Here is a 13,707-nt window from a genome sequence, read left to right on the forward strand (position 1 = left end):
GGGTCCAATAAAACCAAAAAAATCGAAATGTTAAAAGCATGTTATATCTTCCATTTGATTTGTTTGAATTTTTACCCTTATTTTTAGATTATTTTTAAAAGTTTTTTACTTTTCAAATTAAAAACCCTAAAATTATTATCATCTATTTAGGAGCTTTAAAAAGAATAAGTTTGAAACAATACATGCAAATTTGATTTTTGGTGCAAAATATACAAATCAGTGCAATTCGGTCTATTCGATTCAATTTGGATTAGTATTTTAAAATTCGGTTCGGTTCAATTTGGATTATAAATATTATGATTTTGGATTTGGACTGAAAATATCAAAATCAAATTCTATTCGGTTTGATTTGGATTTGTATCGAATCCAAACCAAAAATCAAACTTTCACGCCTAATTGTAAGTCCAAATTCATTTATGACTTATGAACCTAAAAAGGCAAAACTTGCCTGTAGGAGGACCCAAGAAATCCCTCTTCAATACAATCTAATTTTGCTACCATTTTACCTTAATAATTTGTAGATTTAACTTATTTGTTTGAGAAATGCATAACAATGACAAAAGTTGCATGAAACAAGTTAGAGATATGCATTAACATATCTTATATGAAAATAATCTTTAACAAGAAAATAAGAAACCACATTCTAACTCAAAAGTTAGTTTATGAGTTTATAGTCAATTTTTCCTAAAACAAACTTTTTTTTTTTATCTTGTTTAGATGTCTTTGTTGTGAGAGCTTTTTGCGACAGAAGTTACAAATGGAAAAAATCCGAATCTATCACAATTGTACTTGTTTTTTATATAAAAAAAGTAGAATCATAGTTAGAACATGAATAGAAGTCTATTAAACCTGAACAAATTTTTTTCATAAAAACCACAACAAAATTCAAAAAATATTGTTGGAGTATATCTACGAATAGAAAAAATTGAAAGGAAATGGAAGGGGAGGGAACGGAAAGAAGGAGAGGAAAGATTGTTGTGTTTTACTCTAAATCTTTTCAATGTCGGAAAAAAAAATCTCTTAATTCCCTTGTGTTATATAAATGAAAGAATTGTCATTTCTCTATTTCCCCCTTCCTTTCCCTCTATTTTTGCCTTTCCAAACTTAAGTTCATTTTGCCAGCATTCGAAAGAAACAGAGCTTGCTAAGCTGCATTGCGATTCGAAAGAAAATACAATGTGTTATATACTAAAAGGGCAAGGTTGCCTGTTGATTTTAGTAAGACAAGAGGCAACAAACTTACAGAACCACAGATGAACATAATTATGAAGGGGCAAAACTCAAAAGAATGCCTATAACATAAACACTGATCTAGCTAAACACCTGGATTTCAAAAGAATGTTTAAAGAATGTAAACAAAATCTAGCTAGACATGGCACTGGCAGCCTCATCTGTTAACTTGAGTGCTTGTGTAGCAAAATATCTGACATCGACGTCTGGGTCTTCACTCAGCTCAATCAAGCAAGGCCTGATCGTCTTCGCTACAACCTGCCGGAAAAAAAAATTAGGATACCCGTAATCAGCCAGAATCACATGGAGGAGTCATTGGTGGTATGTATAGATGCATTACGACGAGTAAAGAATAAAGTATCTGTAACAAATCGGAGTAATAAACTAATAATGTAACTAATATGTTATACTATAGACAGATTAGACACAAGGCATATGCCTCACATGGCCACACCACAGCTCATATTAACGACATGCTTCAAGCAGTGCCCTTTATTCAAAACCTCGGCCCAGGCTCAATCAGCTACCCCATTCCTAGTGTCAAGCTGTTCAATCTACGAGCTAGACTTTATTTAGCATAATTTGCTATTTCACCACAGTACCAATGACATTACGACAACCAAATATTCATATTGATGGAACAATATTTATGCCAAAAAGGTTCAAGACTTATGAAGGAGAATCATGAAGAATAAAGGATAAAATGATTTCAAACTTGCATTACATCATAACGTCTGCATAGTTCGACTCCCACAAATCAAAATTTAACATACGAGGTATAACAAGTCATGATACAGTATTAGCCGTTACAGTCAGTCAAGTGAAACTGAAGAGCTGTTAGACTAGCAAAATCTTGTTTTATGACAGTCTTAGCTCATTCCGAGTCAAATTACAAAACACATTAAGAAGGGCATCTAAGCCATGTAGGGGTGCACAAATTTTGGACCAGTATTATTCACTTGGTAGTATCATTCACTTGATACTTAAAACTACAATATAAATCAAGCCGCTTGCTTGTGTGCTCACATCTCATTAAATTAGGCTCATAAGATTTTTCTCCTTCAATATTGTGAATTCCCGTCAACAAAAACTTAAAGGCATAGAGTATAAATCAAAAACAATTTGAAAGAAGTATTAGACATGCTCAATGACTCAGAAGAACCCTGCGCAAGTTTATTATCGGCTTGTGTAATGGCGTCACAAGTTTCATGGTAGTTCAGGGGCAATCAGAGTAATAAGCAATTGATTAAATAAGCAATTGATTATTATCTCTTTCAACACATTAGACCTCTCATAACACAATCCAAGTTACGTCTAATTACTAATTTCTTGATCCAAAGCATGCCAACACACATAAAACGGATACAGACCAGAAAAACTACAGCATATATAGAAATAAACATTCAGACCAAAGCATACATACATCATTATAGACAATTCTTCAAGCAACTACGAATCATCTGAGAATCCTCTTTTTTCGGTTATAAGTAGAAAGTATAAATACACGTCTTTGACTTTGTATTTTTTTAGTTCATAAATTAACTCAAAAACACAAACGCATAGCAACAGAAAAGTCTAACTCCTTTTCTTTCTACTTGGAGGAAAGGATGAGCATCCCCAAAACACATGCTATAAATTACAAACAAAAAAAAAAAAAAAAAAACCATAGTTGCCAAAAAGCATGTTACTTACCGATTGGTCAACAATAGGAATAAGCGACTGCAACACTTTTGCAACATTAAATTTTATGTTTGGTACCCTGAGAAGTTTTAAAACTCAAAATCAGTAATCGAATTTACTAATCTCTTCAATGATTAGGCCACATTTGAAGTAAGATACCTGTCCTTTGCTGCATTAACAACCACAGGCAACAACCGGGAACTTGTAATTTCTGCACCCATGACAGGGCCAAGCAAGGAAATTGATTGAATGATGGTCATTCGATACAAATAATGTGGGTTAGTAGCCATGTCGAGAACCTGTTGGAAAGATCAGACAACATGTCACTTGCAGTCATGCGGAGATAATTACAATGAAAACAGGCTCACAGGCCACACATATGCTGTTTTTAATAATGTAAACATTATTTTATCAAGGAATTTGATTTTGTATGCCAGAATTATATACTTGAATCAATTTTACAATTTAATATTCACACAGATTATTAAATACATGTCCCAACCATCCCACAAATTTGACATTTTCTTCAAGGCCGTATCAAAAAATTGTGTAAAATTACGTTTAAGGATTCAAAGTTTTTTCTTCTCTGTCCATCACATGCCTACTTTTTTCCTCTCCACCCAGTACCTTTTGTAAAACTTCCATCCTTCTCTACCGTTCTAAAATATAAAATTGTGCATCTATTACAATCCTCAATCTCTGACCTAAACACCCAAAGGTGAAGAGCACTGGGTGTTGTTTTAAACATCAAGTTTGTTATTATTTTCTCTACACTTCAAATTGTAATTTAAAGTTTTATTTCAATGTTTGTATTAGCAAGATTACAATGAACAAATATATAATACTGATGTGGCATAAACATTAATGAAGCTGTACAAAAGAACAGTCATCCTCTTCTACAGACTACAGGAATTGCATCCAATCAATTTCATAACCCTGCATACTTTAGGAGCACTCCCTCTTCTTACACTAACGACAAGCTTGGGCTAGAAGTGCATCATAAAAGGGAACCCCTCACCAGCATACAATGCATAAACAAAAAAACAGTTGATGCGATGTGCTACGATTGATAAAACCAACTCAGAACAAATAAATTACAAAATTTATTTATAAACATTATCAAAGTAGTTCTTGAATAATTGTAATAGATTTTATCACAAGACGCCTACAGTTCAATGTTATAACAATCAAAACATTTTCCTCACATACCTGTGGGATTATATGTTGCATTGCCCAATCTGGACCAAATTCTTCAGCCAGGCGCTTCACATTATTTGCAGCTGCTTCGCGAATTGAGTAAACCTGGGATCACATTATTTTATCACATTATTTGCAAAAAAGACACTTACAGTCACATGCACAACGCTGCAAGTATGATGACAAATTTTGTGGTCTGTCCACAGAGCTAGTCATTCATGACAGTACCAAGACACCAGTGGTTTTGCAACTAATAAAAAAAAAGCATCAGAGAATCTCCATGATTTTTGCCGAGGCACCTCTGGAGGTGCACTGAGGAAAGAAGGAAGCCAAATCCTCCAACAGCAGCCGAGACAACAGAAATGCTACAACCTCAGTGCACCTCCAGTCATTTCACACACTAGCATGTCCATTACAGAACTCGTCTAGACGATTTTGCTTTCTACATCTCCTTTGCTATTCATTTGGCAGGGAGGAGGGATGCAGCATGTCAAAGCAGGAATATGTGCTACTTACCTTGTCATTCAACCACTGCATGCAGAGAGCACCAAGTTTGTCATCAAAAAACCCAACACCCAATTGACTAGCCAACAAGGGTATATACTCGATAATAGCCAATCGAACTCTCCAATGCCTATCCTCAGCAAGCTCAACAATAGCAGGAAGCAATGACTGTGATAACAAATCTATGCCAATGACCTGCACTATGAAGCATTGTGATATAAGCAATAAGACAATCATCGCATATAGCCAAAGCAAGTGAGTTAAGGAAGGCAGTTGTATAAATTTTTTCTAAGTTCGAGGGACATCCACACATTATGAATCTTCACTTTCTGTTTCGATTAAACAAAAATTTCTTTTGGAGGCAGTAGAAACTTTGTTTGCCTAAAGCCAATTATCATTAATTAAAGACAATGATAATATATAACAAAAGACTGATAATAAGAATTTTTTACAATAATAATTATAATAATAGTGCGCATTAACAACACTTGCATACAAGATTGGTAACGACAAACAACAATGTCAGTGCCTTAATCCCAAAAGATGGGTGTTTCAATGGTCCATACGGACTCTCTTTCTCCATATATTTCTACCATTTCGACCTCTAAAGCAAAAAAATTCATATCAATTCTCACTCTTGCCCTCCAGGTCATCTTCAACCTTTTACCCTAATACATGAGTCATTGTAATACACTATTAGTGTGTGCAATAATATTAATTTGACTAACGATTGTGTCGCTTAACTTTTTTGTTTTATTGAGCAAAAAAATCATTCAAATCTTTTTGTTTGTTTCTTGCAGGCATCTATCCATTCAGATTTGTCCTCCAGGTCATCCACATTATTAGCAATAGCACCTAACCCAGAGCCATAAGCAATATCAAACCCAGTGTACAAGAGGAAAAGTAAATAGAAACTTGCTTGTACAAACCTCGTTCACTTGATCAAGCTTGCTGATAATGTTCAGACGAACATCAGGAAATTCATCTTTAAGTAGCGAAAGAAAGATGGGAAGAAGCTGCTCAAGTGTAGCATCCTGCAATAACATAGAAGCGTCATGGTTCAATTGGGAGAAAAAAAGGAAGTACTTGCCCAATAATCCATTGGCCAGTGTTAGTTTAATTCAAAAACAAGCTTTTCCTACAAAAAAAGGTGTCCATGTGCAAGTGCATGGACAAATATGCTCCATATAACCACACTTACAGACAAACTTCAGATTCTGTCATAGTCATGGTATCCTAAATTGTTTACAGCATGCAACATCAAGCACTAGCTTAAGCACTCATGTCCAGTTCAAAAAAAAAAAAAAAAACATAGCTGCACATTCATTTCAAAGTTAAAATTAAGCAGCCATTACAAGGTTTAAGCAATTACTACAAGACTTCAAAACAGTATTTGCAAAACTGCGATGTCATAAGTTTGGGCAAGCAAGCCAGGCAAATGTGTGTTTGCAGGCTTCATCGCAATATCAGCAGGAACTCCTTATTTAAAGAACTCCTGTACCATGACAGTACATGTCGTACACAAAACAATACCCATATAAAGCAGCATATCTGCAAAAATAAGTATATAAGCTCACACCTTCCCCAGAATTGGTGCCATTCCCATTATAACTGAAGCTAAAGAAGAACGAACATGCTGAGAAGAATCAGATGACAATTCCTGAAAAGAGAAAACTAGCATATCATAAATAATCCGAGTAACCAATACAGCACAAAAAGAGCACACACTTCAATTGAAATTTCCAGCATTTACCTTTACACAAGGAAGAATATGTTGAACTGCAAGCTCAGGATTTAAAATATGACAAAATTTGGTCACTTTTCCAGAGGCTGCTATACGTACTTCAGCTTCATTGTCACGAAGCAGCCGTACATATGCAGGCACCAAATCCGACCTAAAAAGACAACAATAAGTATAACCATCATGTATCAACTATAATATATATACCAAGGTGAAGTATTTACTCCAGCTAGTATGAAATAGTGACATTCAGCAAAATGTTGACAGATACCTTGTTGAATCCGGACCAACTGCTTCACATAGCTCATGCAGTTGATTGGCGACCATATAACGTACACGCCAGGACTTATCCTATCGACATTAAAAACATTTTTTCAGTTATAGACATGTTTGAAAATACGGCTATCACAGTCACACAAACACAGTTTATCCTCAGACGGAAAAAAATTCAAAAAATACCAAAGAGATGGATATAGAAAACATCAGCAACAGGCTCATAAATCCTGTGCTTCATGAGACATTTGTGAATATAGAAAGATGAATGCTCAATCATGATGCTTATCCCTTAAAAATGAGTTTTGTTAGAGCCAGGAAGAATAAAGAACTCACGAAAAACATGAAAATGCAATTGATGAAGCAAAAAAAGTAAAGCAAAGAAGAAATTCTCTAAAGAAGGAATATGAGCAAAAATAATGTGTTACTCATGCTTCACATCATCAAAAGAAACATCATAAAGTGCTAGCATCAAATGGAAAAAAGGCTTATCAATCCCATGAAACCTCGCAACATATAGTTGCAGGTCAACAAATAGCCATTTTCCAAAAATACCGAAATTGGCCAAGTAAACCACTCAGCAGATTTCAATCATTATACTACAGCTCATATCTCACACAAGCCATAATCAGATGTTGCCTAACAATAGCTAAAAGACCCATGGAGAGTTCCCATAAACTCAAACAGATGCTTCCAAAGAAGCCACCAAAAACCCTCCCATTGCTACCAGACATGGACATCATGCAAAGCAAATACATGAGGAAAAAATACATAGAATTACAATGTCCAATTTCCTACTAAGTCTTAAACATGAAACTTCAGTCTCGACCAGATCATGGAAAATATAAAACAAATCAGATGAATTTTCATAATTTAGAGTGAGAAGACAAAACAAAAATCCCTCAATAATTAAGCTGAAACCAATATGAATCACACAACATTTTCCTACCGGGAAGGTGTTGTTTGATACAAATATACCATATTATAAACAATAAGGGATCATTCCTAAACAGGCCTTGATAAACAAAAGCATACATTGAAGTGCACCTAAAGTACACTAATAAGGTCTGAAGATGTAAATGAGAATTTGAACATGCATTCTGCGTACCTGGGAGAAATTAACTATTACAGGAAGAATATTTGCAATGCAATCTTGTGGCTCCAAAAGCTTCCCAAGAGCTGCACAACCCTCAACAGCCAACAGACGAACAGAATCTTGATCTGAAACAAAGATTTCCATAATATTAATACTGTAAAATACATTTCTTTGATGCCAAACGCACGTAATAAGATGCATAAAAAAAATGATGTCAAGTATAGTCAAATGCATACATTACTGGAATTATGCCATTTGAGTCAGTATAGAAGCAAGCAACCAGTACATAGAGAAGAGTTTTGCCTATTTCAATACCCAAACCCTAATATTCACAAAAAAAGGCTCTCTTATTTTCAACTAATTCAAATTGCTAACTTAATTGTTCTAAGATAAACAAGTTAAAATCAAAATCTCTTCTTATTTTAAAAGCTATTTATGAAAAGCTGGTTTACCAAACATCCATAAAAGACACCTAGTCAAAAAGCTAAATACGGTTGAAAAACCAATAAGACCTTCTGAAAAGCTAATAAAAGCCCCTTAGTGCCATCCACAATTGGCATAAAAATATCCAAACAATCTCATTAGAAAACAAGCAACAATAATCGATCAGTCTAGCGTACTCTAGAGTCTAGAGCAGCCACAAAAGCAATAAAACTTACCATCTTGTATCAGATCTTCAAACATTGACATAACGTCCGACTTTAAAAAGACAGGTTCAATTGTAGCAGCAAATTTACCCAGATTACTGGCAGCTGATCTTCTCACCATAGGCATGTCATCCTGGCACAGTTGGCTGTATATTTTTCTCAACTCGGCTTTTGTGTTCTCTGGAGCGCTTGGGTAAGCAATATAGAACAAGCCACATGAAGAAACACGAGCAGTGAACCACTCACCACCGGCCAGCCTCTAAAGCATAACACATTAATGACTAGTTTAGTGAAACGAAAAATAATTCAATTCACTCCATCAGATAGATGAACAAAAACAAAGATATAACACTTATTTTAGCTGCACTGCCAAAAAAATTAGAGGCCAAACATTTCATTCAAAAACATTCCATTACCCCAATATCAATAAGTCACTCCCAATCCCAAGTTCCACCTTAGCGGGATTTTGAGGGTTAGATTTAAGCAACCTTACCATTTGTGATAATAAAGAGGCTATTTTCGATTAATCCTTGCAAGGAAACACTTACATTCAATACGAATTGAATTAACATCAACTGAAAATTTTAAATATAAAAAATAAAAAAAAACTTGAGAAAAATAAAATTTATATGATTACTTGAACATATGACCTTTGAATTTTTTTGTTTTAGACATGGAACCAAGAGTTATATTAACAAAAACACCACAGGAGCATGACTCATAATCCCACTTGCAAAAGAAGGGGTAAAGAAAAAAACATATATGCCCTCTAGCTATCATCATCTATTATTGGTCTATAAAATATTAAAACATCAAGTGAGAATCACAAGCTTGTACATAGGACCTGTTGGAGTTTGTGATTGAGATTAAAAAGTTATAACCTAATAAATTCTTTGGTTTCTTTCTTTGTCAGTGCCACACACCAACGGGGACATCTTCCACATGCAAACAATGAACCTTTCTACTCCTTTTTCAAGCAACAAAATCCCAAACACAGCTTATAAGATGCCAACATTAAACAGCCATGAAGAGAAGATGATCAAGAAATGTATCCTCCTTAAGGCATAACAAGCAATTACTATTACCCAAGCAAGACTACACATAACAAAAGCTTTAGGAGACATTTTTACACTCCTACGTATCAATACCACAAGCACGAAAAAGCATGGTTATCAAAGAACATGCAAAAGTTCTTTTACTAAAAAAGAAGATTACCACTCCATATCAGCTGTTAACTATTAAACACCTCAAGCAAACATACCAAAACAAAACTCTCCAGACTCCACCCATTCCCATGCAACTACTTACAAGTACATTTTTACTCCACCATCCTAGGTTGTCATAACCAGATTTATGTCTTGATTATGTTCATAAACAAAAACCATCTTCTTCACAATCCTTGAGATCCAACTCCCGTAAGAGTTCGATTCATCAAATAAATACACATATTGGAAAGACCTTGATCATGCTTTTGTGTTTTTTAAAGCCACACTTATGGGGAAAGTGTACATAAAATAGTAAACTTCATTTAAGCTCGAAAAAATATTCCTTAACAATGTAAGCCTCTCAATAGCCAGGATAAGCACTAAGCTTAAAAGTACAAATTATAGTACCATAACAGATACAAAAGTAACAAAACCATATAGTAGTAGTTCACAAAAGTTGTTGAAAGTTTAAAATAGCATGAAACTATCAAAGAGTAAACACATGACATCGTTGGTAACATACTAATGACTATGTGTACTATGCAACACATATATATTAGAGAGCAACAGCCCTTACTTAAACATTAGTTTAAGCTACTTTTGCTTTAGTTTAATTACTTGTTTTAGGCCCAAAGTCTCAAAAACAATACTTGGGGGTGTTTGGGAAAAGTTTTATAGCTCATAATTCATAAGTTGTTTCAACAACCTAATTTACCAAATACCACCATTAGATGGTATTAGATAGTTTGACCACCCAACATTGTATCTAACTTGACCACCCAACAATGTAACTAAATAAGCTTAAATTGTCAAAAAAATATATATATTTTGCCAAGCACCCCCGTGATTAAGGACTGGGGAGGCTAAAATAATACTTCTATAGTGTATTTTTGCTCTACGCCCAGATAAATATATATAGTACACAAAATCGCATAAGAAACACAATGAGCAGGAGTCTAACCTTAACCATGGGAATAAAACAATCGACAAGATCAGATTCCTTCATCTGAGAAGCAATTTTGCAGAGTGATTCGATGGCTTTATCCCTGATACAAGTCTCTTCAAGAATGCACAGAGCTTCCAAAGGAGGAAGCAAAACAGTAGCATGGTCGACACCACCTACATAAGGAACAAAAACACCCAACTCTTGTGCCATAGCAAGAAGCACCTCATCATCATCATCATTATTCTCGCTCAAAAATGGAATTAATTCCTTACGAGTACGCTCCTCTCCTAAAGCTTTGGCAATGGATGAAAGACGTCGAATGGAATTCAAACGAAGCTGAATATCGTCATTCTTGAGCTCATCAATTAACACAGCAATCGGGTAGAGTGGTTCCTCTACCATGGCCATTCTATTGTGTTAAGATTTTGTAAAAAACCCTAATCCATTAAAAAAAAAAAGAACCCAAATCAAATAGGATTAAAATCAATAAAGGGAAAATATGTATATCAAATAAGCAAGAATTTGATGGTAGATCTGAAGCTAATGGCGGAATTTAAGATCTGGAGGAAGAAATTGGTAAATTGAAAATGGGTAGATCTAATTAACGTAAAACCAAATATGAAAAAGAAAATCAACAAAAGAGAACGAATTAAGGACAGGACATTGAAAATCAACGTGGAAATTGAAAGAGATCCATAGAAAGAAAGAGAGAATGGTTTACCAGAAGATGAACAGGAAGAATAGGCCTGGTGCCCAGAAAATTGAGAGAAATACTCTTTGCTCCTTAAGGAAGGAGGATGACAAACTTTGTCCTATGAATTTGGAAAACTTTTTAGTGTTTGAAAAAAAATTTTGAATTTTAATAAGAAATTTTAATTAAATTTTAAAAGTAAATATTGAAGTTAAAATATAACTTTTATAAATTTTGATGTAAAGCTGTTGAAATGTAAAGTTGTTGGATAAAATATAAATTTTGATGTAAAGCTGCGGATTTATTTTGATGTAAAGTTTTTTAATATATAACTTTTATAAATTTTATTTTACGTAATCAGAAATATTACAGTCTAAAATTTGCTTTAAAATGTGTGTAAAATATAAAGTGGATAAATTAAAAGAAACGAAAAAAGTAATACAAATAGTTGGGTGTCAATTTATTTATAATTAAACCGTCATTATATTTATAATAAATAATAAATCTAAAAACAATTAAGTTTGATCTACTTAGGAAGATTTTATCATGTAAAAATATAATAATAATAATAAAATATTAAAATTCTAGCTATATTATAAAAAGTAAAGTATAGTTGATATAAGTTTAGTTTAGACTAATTTTGTTGCAGTCCACATAATTTCACACCCTCTATATTATTACTTCATACTCTTTATCTTTAGACAATTGGAGTATTTCATAATCTCTGCTCCACAACTTTACCAGAAACATATTAAAATTAGTGCACATGAATTTTAATTTAATTTTAATGTATATTAAATACGGATTTTTATGAACTTACTTTGTCTCCTAAATATGCTCTTGAGAACAACATATATATATATATATATATATATATATATATATATATATATATATATATATATATATATATATATATATATATATATATATATATATATATTAAAGTAAGTAAAAAAAAATAAATAAGGGAATCCTTAAATAAAGTTGGTAGATGAAGATAATTAATACTCTCTTAATCTATATCTTGTGGCATAGGTTAGACAAACCGATTAAATACATACAAATTTATTTTATAAAAACATATTGAAATGTATATTCAGTATTTTAATTCTAAAATTTCAAACTTTATGATATATTATTTAGAAATCCAAACATAAAAAATTTTAAATGAGATACACATGGACCAATAAAAATTAATGTCAACTATTTATTTTCAACTCTTGTAATGGTCATCAATAGATTAGGTTTTTGAAATAATATCTGGTTGGATTGTAGATCAAAACAAAATTGGATTTTTTTATTTTAATTTTAAATACATTTCAATATCTTTTTTTAGTTAAAAAAAGAAAAATTGCATGTAATTGGTTGAAATTTGGCAAAAATAATTAATTCGGGTTGAATTTTGGACCTAATTTTCATCCAACAGGTTTTTACATGTTGATGAAGATGGCCATGAGACAGTTTACTCGCAACCGAACCAGCCTCATACCACTTGGGAATCGACCTCAATCGAAATAAAACGAATTTGATCTAAATAGCGACTTGTGATGGTTTCAAGACTTTTTGTCGAATCAGATGAATCGAACCAAGAGTTTTCATCCCAAACCACAATCTGAATAGCGTGCTAATGTCTTAATACGTCCCACTAGGATTCATTGTGTCATAAATAACATTATCAGTAATCAAGATGATGATTGCATGCCTTGTTCATCCTATTTCCTCACACCATTTATAAATCGCACCATATCGTTTTTATATTCTAAAGTGGCGGAAAGAAAATCCATAAACTATCTAATATTATTGAGCATTGCAATGAATATCATTGTAATTTTGGCTCCCACTATTGCATCGAAATATACTTTTAGTGCAAGTAGGAGAGTGCTTGATGAAATGAGAGATCCTCTTGCTCCACACTATACAAATCTATGTTTCCAAGAAAGATTGAAATGTTATAGAAGAGCACAAGGATTAAAAAACGGTGAAGATCATGGCAATAATGATTCATGGATGACGATTGATACACATGCATCATCAGAAGGAGAGGTGGCAGAGAAGTCAAACCAACAAGAATATGAAAAATGAAGATGACAAATGAGATTAAAAGAACCGGACAACGACCAACGATTACAATTAGAAGCTAAGACAAGAAGTACGTGGACTTTGATTCCTTCGGAATACGTGGGCAAATTAGTATTACTCTGATATACTTGATTCAAACCTGCTTTTCCCCTCCCTTTATATAAAACAATCATTTTTATTTTTGCTTTGTCATTATTTATTAACTATATGTGTAATTTTCTTATTGTTAGTAAAAAAATTTATGACAATTGACATGCAATGAGTTTTTGATAATACTCAACAAAGGTATGTCACACATTATTTTAACATTTTATACTATTTTATATATTTATATTTAAACCAAAAAAAATTAGTTGAACCGATGATCTAACCACCAAGAAATCGCTTGGAATCTCATGAAATCATAACTAGAATC

General features: G+C 33.1%; 1 protein-coding gene across 1 annotated transcript; it reads right to left on the reverse strand.

Moving 5' to 3' along the window:
• Nucleotides 1–923: 923 nt before the first annotated feature.
• On the reverse strand, nt 924–11,342 carry LOC130799971 (serine/threonine-protein phosphatase 2A 65 kDa regulatory subunit A beta isoform-like). The gene is made up of 13 exons (XM_057663284.1): nt 11,241–11,342; nt 10,535–10,956; nt 8,381–8,627; nt 7,734–7,846; nt 6,624–6,703; nt 6,365–6,506; nt 6,191–6,271; nt 5,541–5,645; nt 4,624–4,806; nt 4,120–4,212; nt 3,070–3,209; nt 2,923–2,989; nt 924–1,488 (listed from the first exon to the last, which is right to left on the reverse strand). The coding sequence occupies exons 2-13, from the start codon at nt 10,925–10,927 to the stop codon at nt 1,363–1,365; spliced, it is 1,770 nt and encodes a 589-aa protein (XP_057519267.1). The 5' UTR covers nt 10,928–10,956; nt 11,241–11,342; the 3' UTR covers nt 924–1,362.
• Between the last annotated feature and the right edge of the window lie 2,365 nt (nt 11,343–13,707).

This window comes from Amaranthus tricolor, chromosome 14 (genome assembly GCF_026212465.1).
Source record: "Amaranthus tricolor cultivar Red isolate AtriRed21 chromosome 14, ASM2621246v1, whole genome shotgun sequence".
Lineage (NCBI taxonomy): Eukaryota > Viridiplantae > Streptophyta > Magnoliopsida > Caryophyllales > Amaranthaceae > Amaranthus > Amaranthus tricolor.